Below are 22,417 nucleotides of genomic sequence, written 5' to 3'. Positions count from 1 at the left end.
AATGGAAGGAAAGCTGAAATATCTAAAAGGACAGCTTGGAGTTATGCTGTTTTTGGGTCATAGGGATCCTTTTGCTCCCCTAGATTCGCATGTGACTATAGTATGTAGTGCCTTTTCACATCTATGACTGGCTAGGAGGGTGACTTTTCCCACAGGACATAGACTTCACCACAGTGATCCATACCTTTGTACCTTCAAGGCTAGATCATTACAACAATATGCTATGGTGGAGAAGCGTCTAGCAGTTGCTGCTAGTGCTGATTACAGTGGTTTGACCTGTGTAGGAAGATTTTCTATCTACTATAACACCAGTGCTCCATGGACTATTTGCACACTTCTCGGTGTAGTTCAAGGTGTTGATCCTGGCCTATTGTAAAAAGCTGTGCCTATCTCTGAGTCAGTTTTCTGAAAGATCCTACTGTTCCATCACAGGAGCTATGATCCACTGAGCTGAATTTTCTGAATGTTCCCACTCCAACAGCATGAAGTTCTCAGTGCCCTTTGCTACTGCTCCTTGGAGCTTGATCTTGGTGAACTGCAGGACACAGTACAAGAGCTGTTTGTCTTGTACAAGCCTCTGGCTGATTTGCAGGAATAAAGTGGAACGGAGCTTTGTGTTAGTGACCAATGCTGCTGCTACCGAGACTATGTTGAAAGGCTTATAGTTTATAATTGGCATGGACTCTTCTAATTTTTTTAAGGTCTCCAGTTGCTTCAACGATGAAGATGGAATATTTCAAAAATTCTTAGATACTCATTTCTTTCTGCATTTCTTTCTTTCTTTTAAAGATGGTTAAAATATAGCAGGTAGGACAGTAAATGACCTTTAGAATCAGTCATTCAAGGACTATTAATATCTTTGCTTAAAGACCTTGTATCATCATAAGCAATCTCCAGTGACAGAAAACAAGGCATAAAAGCTGAAGATAAAGCACAGCACTCATGGTAACTTCGCATCCTGATGCAAAGCATATTTCTTTACATGAAACATGCAGATACTGTAGAAGAGTATTTTTAACTGGAGCAGTGATGCATAAATCTTAGGAGCAGTAAGAGGATAAGAACTAGCCTAAAAACAACAATGGAAAATGAATATCAGGCAACATTTTATTTTATAAAGTCTAATACAAATGAAAAAGTAAATTCTAGATTAGTATGAAGTATTATTAGACTGTCAGGAGTATGTGGTAATGCTAAAATCATTCTGCTGATGTGCATTGTGAATGCGATTTACACATACTCCTGATGGATTGTAACCGCACCCTGCTTACTCATTCAGTTGACAAAGTAAAGCTGATCCTTTCGCTATCCAGTAGTCACTTGGTCTTTTTGAGGGTAACAAAACTGTTACCACAAAATTGGTAGAATGACCTAGTTAAAAAAGCAAAGAGAAAAACTATTACCATTTACTTAAAGCAATGCAAATCACTGTCTTAGCGCAACACTATGGCTGAGAATTGTACCCCTAAAAGCAGGACATTCAAAACCAAGACTGGCACATCTCATGCCGATTGAATTGCACTACCTCTCTCACCGCATATCAATGCGCAGTGTCACATCCATCAGGCAAAGTATCATATCATTTCATAAGCAAGCAGATTACTTAAAAACCAGTTAGGTTGCTAAAGGACAACGGTGTACTTACCTTTCACATCATTTACAAAAGCTAAGCACTTAAAACAATAAATGCATGAGACATCTTATCCTGCCCACGTATAAGCAAGTCCACTGGGCTGGATTCTGATATCCTTACTCAGGCTGAGTAGCACTTTTCGCCAGCAGTGGTCCCACTGATTTCAGGTAGGGTGTCATTCAATGTCAGCATATCAGAATCTGTCCCATTAGTCTTCTCAAATGTAATGAAACGTAGATTTCATCATAACACAACAACCTCAACTTGGCCCCTGGATTCCTGCGGTTTTTAAATATTATTTTTGTTATATTTAGATATTGTAATTAAGATATCTGGAGGAATTTACTCCATTCATTTCATCAGGACTCCAGTAGTTACCCTTCAAAATGTGACAGTTTTGCCTTTCATAAATAGATGTGGTTATGTATTTACAGATATCTCTATATTTGCTATTGCCAATACTTAGGGATTTTTTGGAAAATACTAAAGGAATATAATTTAGGTAGCTAAGACAACTTGCAGTGTTTTAAGAGTGACCATTGTAAAGTAAAATACTAAGTAGTGGAAATTAATGAACTGAAGATACCTTCAGCTGAGATTTAGGAGAGGAGGACCGTGTGTATATATAGCTACCAGAAGCATGTTGACTGAGGCCATTCCAGGACTAGTCCTGATTTCTTAATAGGAAAAGAGACAGTCCAAAACACTGAGTCAAAGTAGAAAAAGGCAGTACAATTTTGCTTGATGCCCAAATAATCCCTCTCTTCTATTCTGAGGTTTATCCTTCCTGGGGACAGCTACCGAGTCTGTGGAAGGACGTTTTCCATCTCTGTGGAACAGTCAATGTCTAGACCTAGGAGGAGACTTCTGGTCTGGATGAAATCTGACTATGAAATCTGGGTTAAGAGGTCTGGGATGAGCAGCAAACAGCAACAGAGGTTCCAAGGACGTAGTTGGGAAAGCCCACATAAGCAACGAGCCCAGTCAGGAGCTACTAGAAATAAACAAGCTCTCTCCTGTTTACCTTGCTGATTACATAAGGAACAGGAGGGAGGGGAGGAAACACACACAAGAGGCCCTGACTTCAGGTTAATAGCAAGGCACAGCTGTAATGCCACTGACTTTAGCTACTCCTGGTTTACATTTGGGTATGCCACCTTTTGAAGATAGGTTTTATTACAAATATGCTCGGGCACAGTTAAGGTGATCTTGACACCTCTGGTTAAGACTGTGAAATGTATCGGTGCTATGTCTTACTACTGCGTCTGCATCTCTGGCATGTGAATGAAGGCAGGAGATTCAAAAACACTTAACCACTCCTTAATTAAAAGACATTAAGCTTCAGCATCATTAGCTTCATCAACATCAACTCAATGACCTATTTCTGCACTGACACAACCACGTATATCACAAAATCTCATTAGCACTATGACACACAGTCACTTTAGTATCTCTAGCACCTTGATTATGTCTGAGCAAACAATCAGGAAGCCAAGTTTTCATGGTGCCTCAATACCTCTCCCTTTATTGATATTGTGAACTGAGGCATCTGATTCCTTGGAGCAGATTCCCAGCATTCTGGGAATGGGTTGGATGAATGGACTATAAAATGGATAGAGAACTGGCTAGAGCATAGGGCTCAACGAGTAGTGATCAATGGCTCCATATCTAGCTGGCAACCGGTCACAAGCGGAGTTCCCCAGGGGTCGGTCCTGGGGCCGGTTTTGTTCAACATCTTTATTAATGATCTGGAGGATGGGGTAGATTGCACCCTCAGCAAGTTTGTGGACGACACTAAGCTGGTGGGAGTGGTAGATACCCTGGAGGGTAGGGATAGGATACAGAGTGACCTAAACAAACTGAAGGATTGGACCAAAAGAAATCTAATGAGGTTCAACAAGGACAAGTGCAGAGTCCTCCACTTAGGAAGGAAGAATCCCATGCACAGCTATAGACTGGGGACCGACGAGCTGGGCAGCAGCTCTGCAGAAAAGGATCTGGGGGTAACGGTAGATAAAAAGCTGGATATGAGTCAGCAGTGTGCCCTGGTTGTCAAGAAGGCTAATGGCATATTGGGCTGCATTAGAAGGGGCATTGCCAGCAGGTCACGGGAAGTGATTATTCCCCTCTATTTGGCATTGGTGAGGCCGCATTTAGAATATTGTGTCCAGTTTTGGGCCCCCCACTACAAAAAGGATGTGGACAAGTTGGAGAGAGTGCAGCGGAGGGCAACGAAAATGATGAGGGGGCTGGAGCACAGGACTTATGAGGAGAGGCTGAGGGAACTGGGCTTGTTTAGTCTGCAAAAGAGAAGAGTGAGGGGGGATTTGATAGCGGCCTTTAACTACCTGAAAGGGGGTTCCAGGGAGGAGGGGGCTAGGCTGTTCTCGGTGGTGGCAGATGACAGAACAAGGAGCAATGGTCTCAAGTTGCAGGGCAGGAGGTCTAGGTTGGACATTAGGAAAAAGTTTTTTACTAGGAGGGTGGTGAAGCACTGGAATGGGTTACCTAGGGAGGTGGTGGAATCTCCATCTTTAGAGGTTTTTAAGCTGAGGCTTGACAAAGCCCTGGTTGGGATGATATAGCTGAGGTTAGTCCTGCTTTGAGCAGGGGGTTGGACTAGATGACCTCCTGAGGTCCCTTCCAACTCTAATATTCTATGATTCTATGATTCTATGCTCTTGCACATTTTCCATTAAATGTACGAAGTGAATGAAGGCCTTGCTAACTGTCATTTTATAAAATACACTGGACATTCTTTCTGCAAGAGGGAAAAGATGTTGAGAACTATACTGTCTAAACAAAGATAATCAAAATAAAATGAGAATGTACATGGATGATATAAACAATAAGAAGGAAAAGCAGGCAATGTTTCTAATGGGAAACTGTGAAAGAGCTGCATTTGCAGGGAAAAGTCGGTGGTTATGGTTTCCAGAATGCTCACTTATGTCATACGACCTCAGTAACTCCTGATATTACTAAATTCTTCTAGCTGAGCAGTCAAGCTGCTGAATCTTGCATCTGAAGCTGAAATCTAGCAGTGTGGATCTAAAAAAATCCATTCATATTTGGAGAAAGTGATTTTTGGTCAAGAGTGAGAATTTTTGCATAGTTATATTATTGTAGGAATAAATCCAGATTGCAACATCTTTATCGAAAAGCAAAGTATTATCTATTTAGAACAAAAGCATTTCAGAGAAAACAGAGCTGAAAACAATAAACCGTCTACGTGCTTGCTAGTCTTCCCCTAAGGCTTAACCTGGGAGCATTCCTCCTTTGGAGCCACGAGAGCCTCAGTTGCTCTCAGCCATTCCAGCAGGACCTGTGTCTCTCTTCCTTCTCAGTCTTCTTGGATTATTATAGTAAAGAAATAACATACTGAGAAAGGTAGCATTGTTGTGCCAAAGAGGCCACAGGTCAAATTCGAGCCTTTATTGCAAACTTAGGGAAAATTCTTTTTGAGTGACTTACCGGCAATGCTTTCATTTAAAAGTCCAGAAAAACTGAAAGTCTGAGCACTCACCGACTCAGAGTCTCCATATCATACACTTCTCATTTGGATAACAACTATGATTTTAAAGAAAAGTTACCTGTGGTGGAGAGTGTTCCAGCTCTGGCTCCAGTTTTATAGAGTGGTGACTGATACAATGATGGATTTGGTTCATAATTTCGATGGGGCTCAAAATGCACCACGGGCAACACTGCATTCATTTGCCTAGGCAAGGCATCTTCTATAACCATCTCTTCATCATCCCAACGACTGGCATCCATGAACATCCCATGCACCAATACACCATCTTCTGGAGAGGGTAACTGAAACAAACATCAGCAGGTGACAAGAAAGAAACCCCCACAAATTTATGAACAAACAAAAAAGAATTGAATGATCAAAGTAGGATGACATGTTCACATCACCACAAGAAATTCTAGTTTTAAGGGGGAAGAGGATAGAATGCGTACCTAGAAAATACTCCCACTACAGCTGTCTGAAAATTATCTACTTTTCAAATTTTGGATGACTTTTTTTGGTGAAAGTTTTCAACATTTTTCAACCAGGAAACACAAGATAATGTCTGAATTTCAAAGATTTGTAATTGAAAAGTAGTATTAATCTCCGTCTCTCCAGAATCAATGTCAATTTTTGATATTATTGCTCAAAAGAGATAATATGAAGGATTTTTATTTTTATTTCAGTCTTGATAATAAACATACAAAATACCTGCACATCCATAGGTAATTCTTGTCCAAACTGGCACACTTTTACTGCTTCTGTTACTTGTGCTTGATCTCGATAAACAGGTATGACATTATAGCTGAAACTAAGCTCATCTATTGGTAAGTTGTATTTCCGAGCATGATTCTGAAGAGTGCCTGGCAAATTGACAAAAGTACTTTTTAAACAAAATTAGGAGAGGGGTCAGCTGGAGTGTGCAGTCAAGAAAGCTCTGTTGACCTATTGTAAATGGGAAAACGACATTTAACCCATGCAACAGTGCTGCCTGCATGTTCATCACTAAGAATAAAAATGCTACAAACTACCATCTTGCTATCCATTAGAGATGGTCAGGAATTTTCCATCCAAATCACTATTTGGTGGAAAATGCAGTTTCTGCAAAATGGAAATTTTCTATAGAAAAATTTTGATTTTGCTGGAATTTTTCAAATTTCCATTTGCAAAACCTAAACAAAATATGTAATTTTGGGTCAATTCAACCTGAATCTAAACATTTTTGGTTTGTTGAATTGACCCAAAAAGTTTTGAATCAGTTCAAGACTAAACTGCATTTCCCTATAGTGCCACATCACCTCATGAGGTTGTAATTTTGGGGGCCTGATGCCCCAATTCTTTCCGATGGCCTGGCTCCCTCGCCAGACAACATCTCCCATGAGGTAATGTGACCTCTCCTCTAACCAAACTGTGTGGTACATCATGGGAGTCACCTGATTGTGGTGCACTGTGAAAGCTGTAGTCTGGCCAGGAAAACGGGGATATCAGGTACTTTAGGCAAATGTGACACCATAGGGAGATGTAGTTTAATGTTGAACTGACTCAAGACAAAATATTTTTGGGAATGCAAGAAGTTAAAATGAAACATTTCCATTTGGGAATATCAGAATGTTTTGCCATAGCTGAAAATAAATTGTTTTGGAACTTTCTGTTCTCTGACAATGATATTTTAACTTTTCATGCTGCTTAGTGATGAAAACAAATGTTGAAATATCAGAATTTCCCATGGGATAGAAATTAGAAATTAGAATTTTCACTCAACTGTACCCTCCACATATACAGGGACGTGAATGGGAAAACTGCAGACTAACAGAACACTCCTTTACTATGACTATTGCATGAAAAATGTTGGAATGACGGAAGCATACAAACACATGCAACCTTGTATCTTAGTGACAGATGAACGGGAGTTTTATAATCCAAGCGTTGCAATTAACAACTCTACTCTGCAATCAAGGAAGCAGAGCTATTACTGTGCTCTCAGCAATAACTATAGAGTGTGACAACAAAGTGTAAGCTTTCTCTGCTTACTCGAAAGTAGTCTGTCTAAAACAAATCAAATTGTGTTCATTTACATGTACTTTCTTTCTTTACTTGTATTCAGATGAAATACTATTTTTTCAGCTTTCTGAGATTTGGCTGGAGACAGGGCTATGAGGCTTCTCCTTCAGGACAGAAAAAAAATCAGGCTGAGTGATGCTGTCTCCAATCTTTGGTTGCTCCATTACATACTTTTCTTGCAGGGCTAAGACTTGGAAAGACCATCCCCTTCTCCTTCTCTGTATAGGTGTAAAAGCAAAAGGAAGAGCCAGGAAAAGCTGTGCACTCTTCTGCTTCTCTTTCTCATACAAAGGCTCCTCTTACTTTTAGTGGGAGTTACTGGGCTGTAGGACATTATCTCTATTTCTCTTCTTCATTGGTGGGATGGGGCAAAACAGGATACTTCTGCATGTCTCACTAGAGAGGGTGTTCCACAAGAACTGGGAATCCTAATTAGACTGCAGCAGATGACAGCCAAAATGAGCTACCATTTGCTCAAAAACCAGACCATTTTCCGCTATGTGCAAAGAAGAAAGTCCTGGAAAACCTATGACTGTAGACCATTTTTATTGATTTTTTTACCTGTTAGAAATCCTTGTGGAAAAAAGAAACCAGAGATCCAGAAAGACTTCGGTTGACCTCTTCTGAGCCAGGACTATAACCAGAACATTTTAGAGTATGTTATTTATAAAATTTCACATTTCCTATTTTATTACAAATGCTCATTAAATTAAGGGCCAAATTCAATTTACTGTAAGTTGGCACAACCTCATTGACTTCATATGCATCCACATACAGCGGAGCTGAGTTTGGTCCCAAAACCAGAACTGCACACCACAAAATTCAAACCATCTATGGTTGATTTTATACTTCATTATGATATAGTAAAAAAGATTGTATATAAAAGACATTTCCATTTTGCTTTACACTTATAAAGTATGCATGCTACCGCTGGCTCTCCAGTGGTTATCATTAAAATCTTGTCAAAGTGCCTTTGAGAAATGAATAACGCATCCTAATATTTGTATTGTTTCTTAGATATTCCCTTTGGCAAGCATAGGAAAATACAGGGAACACTGCAAATATTGACTTAACCACATCTGTTTATCTAGGGCAAAATGGCAAGGTTTTAAGGGTGACCAGTGTATCTCCACAATGGGTTGCACCAAGTCCCCAGTTCTAACACCCCTTGACTTTGCAGTCGAATCAGAAATAAGCCTGAACCACAAAATTTGGACCCAGATCTCAAAGCTCCCAAAGTGGTAATTAGAGAATGCCAGGCTGCCATACAGATTACTGCCACTAGGCATCTTACATCCTAACTGGCATGGGCACAGAGAAAGTGTGGTGAAAACTAATGTGGAAAAAGTGATATTTCTACATTAATGGCAGGGAGGAGTGCAACTCAAAAGGAAAAACTTCAGAGGTTAGGTCTGTAAAGCAACCAGAATCTCAAATGCTTGTCTAAATCTTAGCCAAACCTTTTGAAGATCTCTCCATCATGTAACCTTCGCAAGGCCCCATGATCACCTTTGAAGAGACTTAGAAGATGGGATGTTTGAAGGTGGAAGGAACTATGGGAAGGGAAGGCTAAGGGCTGTGAGGGAGCCTATGGGCTCTGGCAATACCCTGAAGTACCAGTGGAGTCCATGCTGGTACTATTAATAGCAGCAAGCCTACGGTGGAGATTGGGAAACTTAATAAATACCAGTACACATCTTACTGAAGGGGAAAGAGAAAGCTACCCTGACTGCATGGCTACCAGTCCCAGATGGGGCATGTCTCACCCACCCTGGCACACAGGAAAATGCTGAGCTGTGCTAGTAATTCCTTTCAAGGGTGTAGCAAGAGCAGCTCCCCAGTGCTTCAGTGGCATTAGGCCTTTCCCATGAAGCACAATGGCATTTGCGACTGAAGGCAGATTGAAACCATGTCTCCAGAAATGGACAAGGCCAGCTTTTGGATATGGGTGACCTTCTGCCCCTTTATCCAGGATTTCCAGAAGTGCTACACGCTGTATATATTTCATTTTAACATTCTGGGAAGAGGATTTTTAAGGAAGTTTGAGGAGGGTAGGTTTGGGCCAAGCTCCTCTTTCAAGCTTCTGGTAACAGTCTTGTGTTCAGCAGGGAATGACCAAATTCAGCTCGAGCAAGGACCTAGCACACCACATCATCACAAAGTGATTTACTTACATCTACAAAGGCTGTCCTTAGTACAAGGTCTTTTACCCATCCTCCCAACGGCTTCAGAGAAGGGTATGCTGCATTGGCCCACAGTGTGGGAACCTGGTTGTTAAGGAAACTGTTGTACACTTTCTCCATCTCTTCCGACATCACCACAAAACCAGCAATAGCTTTGTTGAGGGTTTCCAAAGAGCTCTGAAGAATAGAAATGTTATCATTTACCAAACCATAAATGCCTTTACTGAAGCTGCATTTTTCCAATGGCTGTTATGGGAGATGTGGATCCCACAATTGTACTCATGGCTTTTAAATGTGGACGTGATAATAAACAGTTGAACTGATTTCACTGAGAACTGCCAAGTTAAAACCTGGGCTACAGGAGAAGCTACGTGCCTGATCCCAAACATCTCTCGCGTAGCCATGAACAGTCTCAAGTCCCAGTGAGAGCTGGCCATTAAGAGAACAGGAAGTCTCCCCACTGGATCCAGTGGCCTGTCACATGACCCCTGTGGGCAGGTCTCAGTTTCTGTGGTTTCTCTGGCATTAGAGAAAGCCACTGAGTTTATAAGAACTGTCAGAGGCAGGAAAGCCATGCAGAAGAAGAGACAGCAATCTCTCTCCCCTACCCACCTTCCTGTACTGTAGCTGCTGAGGAATAGTTTTACTGCAAAAATAAAAACTATTTTGAGCAAAATAATCTACACAGTGACTTTTGGCACTGTGCGCCTCCCTCCCACATCATCCGATTGTGGATTATTTTATGATTTACTGTCACAAACTACTAGCCCAACCCTTTAATTTTCCTTGTACTCTGGTCACACACTTTTCCACCAAACATTAGTACTGTTTAAAGAATACTCTCTTCTACAACGTGTTGTCAGCAAGAGTCAGCACAATCCCTTGCACCATAACAACCTGTGTGGCCCTTCTTAGCTAAACAGTTTAAATAATGTCTTCAGATGCTAATGATGAAATCCATCTAGCAAAACTACCAGGACAAGTATGCAATGGTCACAAACATTTGAACAGGTGATTACCATGCCATAATGGAAACAGCTATCTAGGGCTGGATTATTCATTATATACACCTCGGTCCCTCCTCTTCACTGCCTGTGGCACATAGCAGTCTAGTCTCCTGTGGGCTGACATACTTTGGTCTCATTTCAGTTGTTGGTGGCCTATGATAAGCAGGATGTCATTTGTGATGATCTAGTGGTCCCTTCTGGCTATATACTCTCTGAATCTATACACAGCCTCATCTAGTCAGTTTCATTCGGGAGGGTGGGAGTAATTGACTACCCATCTTTAAGGGGTGTAGCATACTCGCTGTCTCGCTGCCAGCCAGGTCTGCCTGCTCCCCCTCCCACTGTGGGAGGAAGAACTCAGTAAGAGCCCTGCAGGAGCTGTGATTGTGGGTAACCCTTAGATGCACTATACCACGTGGGGAGCCCTTACTCTCCACAGGGCACAGCTACTTCAGGATGGAGCACAATCTAGCCCACAACAAATATTGAACATCAAACCTTGGAGCGCACTTCGGTTTTGGTTTTGCTTTTGCTTTATCACAGGGCTCAGCACAAGCCAAGGCAGTGACAAGCTCTCTTGGCTGACAGAGATTATCTAGAATCAAACTTGACTCAAATGTTGCCAACAACCAGGAAATTTGTCGAGAAACAAGAGCAAAAATTTGCTGCCAGGAAAATCCATTAAACAATTATCTGTCTGTAAAAGTGGTGTGATATTGTCAGACCTATTTTCCTATTTTGCCCTCCTCCCTGGCTCCTCCAAGGTTATGGAGAATTCTCAGCAGTGAGCTTAACAAAAATTAAACTAATCAAAAAAAACCTCTCCTCTCTCATGCTAGAAACCTTACACAGTGAGAGATATGGACCAGAGAAATGAGTATGGACACAAGCTGTGTGGGAATGCCTGAATGAAAAAGTGGGTCTTGCATCATATTGTCAACACTGTGTAGGTCCACATTTCTAAACATGGGCACTCAAATTAGGTTTCTACATACATATTTAGGCACCTAAATAAATATGGCTTGATTTTTGAAGGTTCCAAGGATCTTCCCTTCCAGTTGACTTAAACTCAAGTTAAGTTGCTTAGCACCTTGGAAAACATCTCATGGCTTAACACACAGTTGTGCTTGCAGCTCACCTTTGCAATTGCATGATTTGTGCACATATTGCAGGTGTACATTTAAAAAGTTAGCTTGAAATGTTTACTAAGTCGCTGCAAAATAAAAGGGAAATGCAGCTCTGTATAACATAAGTGGTGCATTGAAAGCACACTTCTAATTATCAAAGATATTTGCTAGGGGAGCTCTAGGATTCTGTTAAATTCCAAAATAGTTAAAAGAATGAGTTCAGATGACTGTCTGTACCTAAACGCTATTTAGAGTGGTATAAGAACTGGAAAAGCACATCCTCTTTGTCAGGTTTACTTTCAACGTTTTACAAAAACATATTAATTTAAGTAGAAGAGCCCTAAAATATTTAAAGGACAGCTGCTCAGTTCATGAGTTAAACCATGCCTTACTGGCACCTCGGATTTTCATCTTACACTGATGAAAACTGCTATGTTTGCTAAATAAGTGAGTTGAGCATAACCAAATTTCAATGGGAAGAATCTGTGTGGGGATGTCACAGGGTGACTGCTCCCCTGTGATTGAAATAGGTCCAGTGCCCCTGTGTCAGAGCAGGTGTTCCCAGTTGAGCCAACTAAAGGGGCGGGGCTACTGCTGGGCTATCTAGGGTCAGGGGGAGGGCAGCTCTCGAAGGGGAGCTGCACAGTGAAGCTGAGGGGAGAGAGGGTCTCTGGCAGTGGTCCTTGAAGAAGGGGGTTGTCTGCTCAGATGGCAGGAAGGGACAGTACCTCAGGGAAGAGGGCCAGTGCCCAGCCTTAGGTGGGGTGGAAGATTTGTTTTTGTGTTTGCTTTTTGGAACTTGATGTTAATAAAGAAATCAGCCCCCAAGAAGGGCTGTGAGTGGTGAGTGAGTATGTGTGGAGGAGCCAAATGGGTTCAGGGCACTGCAGAGGCATCCCTGGGCATGAGGGGGTGCTTGGGGCCTGCCATGGCATTAGAAGGGTCTAATTTAAACACAAACCACCCATTAAGGAACGGTGTCTCTAGTGCTATAGGGCTTCCGGTAACTGTGCCGCCCAATGTCAATGATTTAACTGAGTGCCATACTCGTAACAACTCAAGCAGATTGTTGAACCGATCCACTTCTTGTCCAAGTACAGTAGTTAAAGAGTCCACACGTCCTTTGTCATCCTTGACAAAAAGGTTTTCTGAAGCAGCTTCTATCTCCAGTTTTCCTGCAATAAAAACATTTGTTTATCACTCAGAAAAATCTGTTCATGTTTTACTACTCTCTACACCTGTGTTTTTCAGCAGGCTGGTGTCACTACAGTGAGGGAAGGAGGATATGAACAATGTTATCCCTCGAGGAGAAAACTCCCAGTTTCCTTCCTGATGATCTTACTCTCCAAGTTCACCTCTGCTGGGGAGCTCCTCAGGAACTGGAGGGAAAGAATCCCCATGCTTGCTCCCATCCCATTTTCTGGAGCAGCTGCAGAGATGCTCGGTGTTTGCTACAGCAGCCTCAGGTCTAGAGTTGCCTCCACAGTGCCCACTTTCCCTCCCATACGAGAATGAACGATGGATCACTGAGTGGTGCATCCACTGTCCCACTCCCTGGCTGGGTAACGATGTGCAGAGACGCTTGGATAGAGATAGGACCTGTGCCCCGCAGGCACCCAACATCTTCCGTAGGGCAGAGACGCAGCAGGAGCTAGTGAGCTGGTCCCTCTGTTCTCACAGGAGGGGCAGGACACGTTTAGACAAGAAAGCCCAGAGACTCAGTGGGTACAAATCAGCTGACATGAAGTCAATGGAACAATGCCAATTTACACCAGGTGAAGATCTGGCCCTTTGTTGTTAGATTAAATTTGATTCGCCACATGGTGCTATTGTTTAACATACAAGCACTGCGAGCATGAACATACTTCACCAAATACAGAATATACAAACAACATTTTCCCTTGAAAATAAAATGTGCATATTGGTGAGAAAAATTTCCAAAATACATGTTTTAAAATCAAGACATTCCACCTCTCTCCAAATAGAAACCGTTAAACCATTTGACATTAAAAAGTTACCCTGAGAGCAAACATATTGAAACACATTCTTTTAAAAATGGGAACAAATTAAACATCTTCACAGTAATTATGGAACAAAGATTTTAGTGATATTTAGCTAGCTGGAACAGAAGTTTAGAAAAAACCCACCACATGCAGATAATTGCACCTAACATATTTGCATATTAAAGGCACAATCACAATGGTGCATGTTTAAAAAAACTGGATTTAAGTCACAACTGTTCAGAAAATTTTATGTTCTGACCAACCTAATTGGTATGACAAGATATCATAGCAACAAGATTCACTCTTTGTTCCACTAGGAATCTTCACTGTTTTCTGATAAACAGTTTTAATGACACATTCCCTCAGCTCTTAGGTGCATTCTTTTATGGAAGAATGTCTTAATACTCCACTGATATGAAGTCTCAACATAATTTACGCCCTACCATTGCAATCAGAGCCACATCGGTGGACCCTTATGCCTGCCTGGAATCCCACTGACGTCAATGGGGTTCTGTATATGCATGAGGGCCTCCAGCATGGAATCCCATAGGATTCTCTGTGCGGGTAAGTGTCTCCCTGTGCAGGTTTGATTGCAGGACTATGGCCTTTAGTTGCATATCTTAAAATTTCCAGTCCCAATGTGCAGGCAGTTAGCTCCAGTTAAGCTTCCCCCCTCTTCTTGAATAGGTGCTTGAGGGAAGATATTTAAGAGTGGCTGCTTAGAATATGGAATAGGGTAAATGCCTTTGGGAAGGTAGGTCTCCACAGCCAGGCCATACAGCACTGGGTTTAACCCCAAACTGAGAATATTGTCTGTTTATGTTCTCGTTTTAAATGCCACCCTCTCACACTCAAGAATAAACCTGAAGAAAGAGATCTTTTTGACTAAGAAAAATCAGAAAAACATATAAGCATGCACTTAAACTTTAAAGCACATGCTTAAATTCCATTGACTTTTATAGGATTTAAGTATATGCTCTTCTGAATCACCACCTTTCTCTGGTGGTGATTTCCTCACTGTGCCTATATGCCATACACAACTAATAGGATATGCCATACTAGATCTGACCATTGGTGTATCTCATCTGCTCTATCTAGTCAAATATCCCATCTCCAATAATGGCCAGTATCTGATGCTTTAAAGGAAGGCATAAAACACTACCATTGTGCAATAACATACCTATGATAACAGCATTGTCTTAACCCCACACAGCTGTTGTTTTACATTTTGAAGCATAAAGGTTGTTATCCTCTATAAATGTATATTCTAGCCAGCGTAAATCTGGATATTTTGATTATCCATATAAAACGTTTTTAATTCTGTATGATTTCTGTCTCAGTAACACTTTGAAGCATGATTTTCAAAGGCACAAATGAGAGTTAGGTGCCTAACTGTGCCTTGTCCCTGTGAAAATCTCCCCCTGTATGAAGCAAGTGCTACAGGTTAATTACGAATTGTGGGTTTTTTCCCCTTTTATCATTTCAAAGACAGTATATTTTTGATCCATTTAAAAAAGTTCAATTTACACATAGTTACATGTACGTTTGTTGTTTCAATATGGGAACACATTCACACGTGATACCACCACATACCTCCAGTGATAAGTTTTGATATATAAGGAATTATGCAAAAGGTTCTTCATCAACAAACATATTTTTTCCAAATGCTATTATATGTATGCAGTAATACACACAGTAACAACACAGTAACAACAGTATCCTACCAGACAACTTTGTCAAGATAGTGCTAGCAAGCTCTTGAACAATTTCATCATTGCTTTTTCCCGATCCTTGTGCAGTTGATCTTGGCTGAACCTCAAGTATTGTGGTAATCAAAGTGCTAGTCTCTTTACGCTGGGAAGAGAAAAAACAAACAGAAAACCAGTCTTTCTTTAAACATTTTCCATCACAAGAATTACTTAAATATTTTACTTTCTCGCTCTTTTTTTAGGTGTTTATATTCAGAATCAATTACTTCCAAGGCACATTTTATGATTTGCTCATGATATTTTCATTCTTGAATTTGCTTGTAAATGTAATTTAAGACCGTAAATAGGAATTGCTCTGTTTTTAGGTGGTTTTTTTGACCAGCTATTGTTGCCATGAGAAAAAAATCCCCGTGACCACTGACTGTGTTATTTTTGAGTCAATATATATAAAGGTTAAAAAGCCAGAAAACGTGGATATCTAAAGGTAACAATAATTTTTACTGCTTCCTATAGAAAGGAGCATGAACTGGGAATTTGCTTCTCAGTAAGTTTCTTACTTAGTTAATTAAACTTCCTGCAGTATAGACTGAATAAGACTATAAAGTTAAGGGAGTTGAGTTAAAATTTTAATGTTTATATTTATCTTAGCATTGAAAGTTATGAAATCGCTGCTTCAATCCCCAGGACCAAAGTTTATGAAATAATATGTAGTTTAACTTCCATTTTTTTAGGTGGTGTGACAGTCTTTTACTTTTATGGTGCTGTGCCTTACGCGTATTGCTACATTAGTCTAGTTTTTACAATTAATATTATACTACAGGGAAAAGTGGATTTTTTTCCTAATTCAATGCTTATGACAGACAAAAGATATTGCTTTTAAATGGATTCAGTGCAAAAGTTGCTTCTGAAAGAACACAGTTATGAACTTCATACAAAGGCTGAGATATATTTTGATATTCCTTACTTATTTAGAATTGAAATGGAAGGTATTCAAAGTCTTGTTTTGAGGGCTGACAAAAGTATATTGTGTGTGGGAGAGAGTGTGTAGTTGAGATTTTCAAAGCAGTCTAGGGGATTTAGACACTTATCTTCCACTAAATTAATGGAAGATCATTATGTTAAAGTAGAACCTTGGAGGCACCCCTCAAGATCAAGGCCCTATTGTGCTAGGTGCTGTACATGCACATCACAAGACACAGTTGCTCTCCTGAAGAGTTCTCAAATTAAATAGATAATTCTAAGGGTGGGAGAAAGAAAGTATCATTATCCCCATCTTACAGATAGGGAACAAAGACACAGGGAAATTAAGTGACCTGTCTAAAGCCACCAATTCTTTGGTGGAGCCAGAAACTGAATCTAGATCACCTGAGTCCCACCCATTTGCCTCTAAATCCCCAGTCTGCTTTCAAAATCTTAACCATATTATCTACATGTATGTGTGTAATGCTGTTTTGCCTAGACTACTATAAGGATGATACCTAAGGATTTTGGAAGATTGCTTGGGTGCCTCCAGGGAAAATGCATAAGTTTTAATAAATATAAATATAAACATTCATTTATATTTATATTTATATTTATATTTATATTTATATTAAACAGGTTACAGTTTCAAACTCTCCTCAGTCTAATCAGGAATTATAATGTCCCATGAGAAATGGCTGATTTGTGTAAAACTAAGGACAGTATTAATGTCAATAAACAACTGTCCATGATAAATGATGGTGCACTCCATTAAAATGCAGCTTGACAGGAAACGGGTTAAAGAAAACATTCTGGAGTCCTCTACCCAATATTACATATGAGAAAAAATAAATCTGATGACTAGTGGGTGGATTGCCTAGCAATTCCTGCTTGTTATTTCTGCTTAACAAACTATAATTATTAAATCAAATTATCCCTTTAAGTTACAAAGTACAATTCGTTTAATATAAATTAATTTAGAACATGTATTTAAGAAAAGCCCACAAACCTGGAAAGCCAAATTGGCATTCTCATGCATTCCAAATATTTCTGGGTCGTCGATCAAAGGAAAATTTTCAATATAGTCTTTATAATCTTGCAAACTATCAGCCACAGGGGCAAAATATATACCTGTTACAGAAATGCACATCAGAATCCACATTAAAAGGTTTTATTGTGAAATAAATGAGCAAAAATGTATGAAAATGTCAAAATGTATGTATTATATATTATTAGTGAAAAACATAAGTTATGGTAAGCACATCCAAAGAAGTAAAGGAATTCACCACATAAACAAAAACATCAATATGAAGATGCTTTAAAATACACTTGGAAGATAGCATTTTTTATGATGAGTGACAGGTACATATCAGATTCTGACACACAAATTGTCAGAGACAGAATTTTACAAAGGTGGGGCCAAAAGTCTCACATATTCATGTTTTGCATTAGTGTGACTTAGCATTTCAGAAGAACCAGAACTTTTGAAGCAAACAGGTTCCCCCCTCATATTCTGGAACAGAAACACAACTGGATATTTGTTGCCTGAGGAAACAATGTAATAACAGGAGTGGGATATGAGACACTGCTTGTTATATCACATAGACAGAACAAACCTTATTTAGAACAAAAAGAAGCAAATGGCTTTCACTGGCTTGACTGCTGAGCTAAAAACTTGACAAGTGGCAATTCACACCGGTATAGTGAGCCCCAGGTTAGTTCATGACTGGCCTTCCAACTCTCTGGTGCAGTGGTTCCCAACCTGTGGCCCGTGGGGGCTTTCAAAGTGGCCCACCGCTCCCCTCCTGCTGGCTGCAGAAGGGAGCTGCTGCCTAAGGACTCAGGTGGAGCGCCTTTCCATGGGGCTACAAGACGGGTGCAGACTCCTTGCTGCAGCCAGGGAGATGGGAGATCAGCGCTCCCCTCCCCCCGGCTATAGCAGGGAGCATGGCAAAGTGCTCCGCCTGGGTCCCTAGGTGCGGGGTCCCTGCTGGAGCCAGGAGGAGGGGAGATCAGCACTCCTGTCCCCTGGCTCCAGCAGAGAGCAAAGCTCCCTAGGTGCTGGGGTCCCTACAGGAACCAGAGGGAGGGGAGCACTAATCTCCTGTCCCCCTGGCTGCAGAAGGGCGTCACTGCCTAGGACCTCGGTGGAGCACACAGGCTACAGGATGCGTGCAGTTTCCCTGCTGCAGCCAGGGAGATGGGAGATCAGCGAGGAGGCTCCTTCCGTCTGGCTGCAGTGAGGTGGAGGGCTGCTGGCGAAGACTAGCGGCCCTTCAGGGCTGTGAAAATGATACCTGTGGCCCTTGAGCCAAAAAGGTTGAGAAGCACTGCTCTGGTGGATCACTACAAGCTTTTCCTCTTTGGAAGCTTCTAGCTACTCAGCAACTTACACAAATAGGGCTGAACTGACTCAAAATTACCATCTGTTGACAGCATAACTACCAGGCCCGCAAGAAGGAAAAACTGGTGTGGCTGTGATGACAAGTGCTGGACTGCAGTAAGTGCAATCTGTCACTGGCCTGTGATGGATATTCAGACAACTGAAGCTACAGTCTCTTCTCCACTCCTCTTTTTCTTCCAGGGAAATACATATGAAGGGACATGAATAAATGACATGCAAAGTATTGAAGTTGTGTGTGTAGGATATAGTAGAAGGATGGTCCCGTGGTCAGGGCACTAGCCTCAGACTTTGGAAAGCCGGGTCCAAGTCCCTGCCTCACCACACAGTTGCTATGTGACCTTGGGCAAGTCACTTAGTTTCTGTGTACCTCTTTTCCCCATCTGTACAATGGGAGTCATAGCACAGCCCTACCTCCCAGAGATGCTGGGAAGATAGATACATTAATGATTGCCAGGCACTCAGAGGCAACAATGATGGGTGTCATACAAGTACCAAAAAAAGATAGATTTGTAATGGGGTGATTGCAGTTTTTCAGACATGCTCCCTTTTAGCAGGTGTTGCTTCTGCTGAGAAACGGTGAACTGGGTTCTGCTGAGTCACTGAGGCAGCCTGGTTCACTGCCTCACACTAATAACAAGGAGGTGGGAGAGCCTTTCTGGGGCGCGGATGAGCTGAGCTGTCCTGAAGAAAGGAATCTTAGGAGTAGCCCAACTCCAGGAGAAGGCGGAAGCTGAACTTTATGGGCCTGACTCTCCTTTGCCCTGTGTCTTGGGTAATCATCTGCAACAGTGCAAAGGGGGTATTACATTCTAATTCCCAAATTAGAGAGAAAAGTCTCTCTGATCAACCCTTAGTTTAACACTCTGGCCAAATATTTCAGGCAGAGAATGCTGACAACATGTGGAGCTTGTAGCAGGGGGATCCGCCTCAGACACCTGTTGAGCATGGTGCCATGCAGCTTTTCAGCGTTTAATGGGACAAAAGAGAGCTCCCACTTCTCCCTGGAGATGGCTGGGGCAAAAAGATTTAGCATTGTCAGCAGGATACAAGGACTCATTGGGAGTTTTAAACCCTGCAGGAATACTTGAATCTAGCCACTTATGAGCTCCCAGGGCCATTTGGGGAACTTAGATGAAGCGCCCAGAGTTTTAAAAGTGTTCAGAATATGATGAGTCCTTTTGAGAACCATGGGAGCTGTGTGGGCTGAGCAGTTTTGAAAATCTTTCCCTTAATCTCTCTGAGCTTCAGTTTCCCCATCTGTAAAATGGAGATAATCATGTTTACTCATCTGTGCAATGTGTTCTAAGATCTATAAGTTAGAAACACTGACTATCTTACTGTTATTGTGTTGGCTCAGCAGCGCTAACTGAAGTATAAAACACTAGCAAAATATTTTTGTCACTAAATTCATCAGATAAAACTCTTAATACACATTGTGAGACTAATTTTCCTTTCACTTACACTGGAATAAATCATGAGTAACTCCACTGAAGTCAATGGTGCTACACTAGTGTAAAACTAGTGTGAGAAGAGAATCAGGTGTAAAGATCAGATTAAGAAGGTAAAATTTTACATAGTGACTTTTCAGAGAAGAACCACACTCTAAAAAGTCCCTGAAAAATCTTAGAAAGTCCATGACAGAGCTCCAGATTCATAGGTTCTTAAATACTGTAACGTTTGGGCCAAGTGCTTTTTTTCTGGAAATGCACTTCTAAGTCAGAGACTTCTGTCTGTGGGAATGGAAGGGAGATACACTACCAATACTGTCTTCTCTGGGGCAAGAGACATTTTTCTCAATAAAAAAGTAGGAAGACTTGAACTAAGCTTGTTACCCAGTTCTTAGACACAAAGTGAATCGACCCCATTGACTGATGCTAGATCCATCACAGAAAGATCAGACTTTTTCTACAATACGTACAAATACAGAATTAAACACACAAAATCATAAAAACTGTGTTAGACAAACGTAGTTCCAGGGTTTCATTAACCTAAATGGAAATTCTCTCTAATTCTAAATGTATTTACCTGACTCAGAATATTTATAATCATCTTCTAATGTTTCAGGAGCAAAAAACCTCTTTAAGACTGTACGCAGGCATCTCTGATCCCAGGTGTCTGTAACTCGCCCTCCGTAAGTAATCTCACCTGCAACAGTGTTCGATTTTTACAGATTATGATTTCATATAACAATTCACATATAAGAGAGCTTTTACTTTTTAAAATGTTAAGTCTCATCTTCTCTAGAATCCAGAACAGCAGGATTTTTGTATGTCACTTTCATGGAAATAAGAACAACTGTCAGAAAGATTTTTTTTAATTGCTAGAGTGATAACTGATCAAATCTGACACGGCAATACATCTAAATCAACTAATAAAAAAATCAGGAAAACATCAGATTTTCAAACAAGTTGCACGCACAATTACGTGCCTAATTTGAGCATGTAATTACTGCAGCTGTATATGTAAATAGGCCAGCTGCGTATCATGTGCCTAATTAGGTATCTGCATGCACAATCACTCAATTTGCTGTGTAACTGGAGTAACTAGACATGCAAAATACACATGCGATTGTACACACAATTTATATGATCCATTTTGAACCTGGAAACCCTGGCCTTGAATATGGTAATAGAAAATTTGTTACCTGATGATCTCTTTTCTAGGATTGACTTTTGCTCTAATCTTAGACATTTGAATGGCAGCTCAGACTTATCCACGGAGCTAGATGGCTTGGATGCTGCTCTCACACCATCTTAGTACTTTCAAAGCCATACAGAAACACTGGCTTTGGGGACTGGGACTGGGAGGACTGTCTTAGTAGCTATATGTAAACTCAGAAGAGTAACATCATATTCAACAGTATTTACAGTATATACAGGGACCTGAGAGGAGGCCATCATAAGGAGACCCAAAGAAATTTCACATCGTGGAGCAAATTTGGTGAGGAGTCATTTCCACAAAGAAAATAATCAGGCAGAGCTGGAAATAGGCATAAGCAGACTAAGCAATTGCTCAGGGCCCGAGCAGCTCAAGGGAGCGCCCTATTAATTATTACTGCGTGTTGTGTGTGGGGGGGAAGCCCCCAAAACCGTCCTGCTTAGGGCCCCCATGGGCTAGTACCAGCACTGTAATGAAGTAACAAATATTCCATTCTGCAACCTGGCCTTTACCTCAACTTGAGACACGAGAGACATAGCAAGCAATAAGGAAAAGTGTTTAGGGAGGAAGAGATAAGGAGGACAAAATGAAGATTCCCCTTGCCTAAATTTGACAGCATTAATCTGTGTTAGGGCCAGTGCTTGGAGCAGCTTCCTGCTGAAGGACTGTGCTGCAGAGGAATGAAGAGCAAGCCTGGAAAGCTTTATAAAGATGTTGATGGATGAACAGGAGGCAGCTTTGCAGACTTCCTTTTCAGTGGCCTATGTCTCTTCTGGTCAGAATACCTTCTGGGATCAGTTTTCCACAGCTGCATATGCATTCCAATTCAGCATTTGATCCCCCTAGCAACAGATTATTTTGATGCTTTCAGGACCAGGCATTTATGGTGAAGGGAGATGAATAGGGATTATGGGTTCCTGAATTGATTGGTTCTCCTAAAGCAAATCTGCACAGCTCTTCAGACATTTAACAACATGTACCATATTTTTATTTCTGATGTTTTAAGAGATGGGCTTTAAAAAATAACAATACACAAGTGCTAGGAAGCCTAGCTATTTATAGTTAAGTTATGCTTGACAAAAAAGAAAAAGGAAGGAGCAGAATAAGGGGGAAGAGAAATGGAGCAGGAGAGGCTTTGCTCATAGGTCTGAAACTTGAACTCTG

General features: G+C 41.1%; 1 protein-coding gene across 1 annotated transcript in view; it reads right to left on the bottom strand.

Moving 5' to 3' along the window:
* Positions 1-1,099: 1,099 nt before the first annotated feature.
* The window catches only part of DNAH6 (dynein axonemal heavy chain 6), a 162,974-nt gene continuing 141,656 nt past the window's right edge, over positions 1,100-22,417 (bottom strand). The window contains exons 69-77 of the mRNA XM_067553417.1: positions 20,621-20,740; positions 17,201-17,322; positions 15,247-15,376; positions 12,567-12,694; positions 9,377-9,562; positions 7,764-7,836; positions 5,853-6,004; positions 5,224-5,446; positions 1,100-1,371 (exon numbers count right to left, since the gene is read on the bottom strand). Of these exons, the coding sequence (XP_067409518.1) occupies positions 1,268-1,371; positions 5,224-5,446; positions 5,853-6,004; positions 7,764-7,836; positions 9,377-9,562; positions 12,567-12,694; positions 15,247-15,376; positions 17,201-17,322; positions 20,621-20,740 (1,238 nt within the window). The 3' untranslated portion in view covers positions 1,100-1,267. The remainder of the gene's footprint in view (positions 1,372-5,223; positions 5,447-5,852; positions 6,005-7,763; positions 7,837-9,376; positions 9,563-12,566; positions 12,695-15,246; positions 15,377-17,200; positions 17,323-20,620; positions 20,741-22,417) is intronic.

Source organism: Emydura macquarii, unplaced genomic scaffold (assembly GCF_026122565.2).
Source record: "Emydura macquarii macquarii isolate MOO-44397 ecotype Brisbane River unplaced genomic scaffold, CSIRO-AGI_Emac_v2 contig_1451, whole genome shotgun sequence".
In the NCBI taxonomy this organism is placed as follows: domain Eukaryota; kingdom Metazoa; phylum Chordata; order Testudines; family Chelidae; genus Emydura; species Emydura macquarii.
Note: the sequence above shows the minus strand (reverse complement) of the source record. Positions and strands in the feature narration are given on the sequence as shown.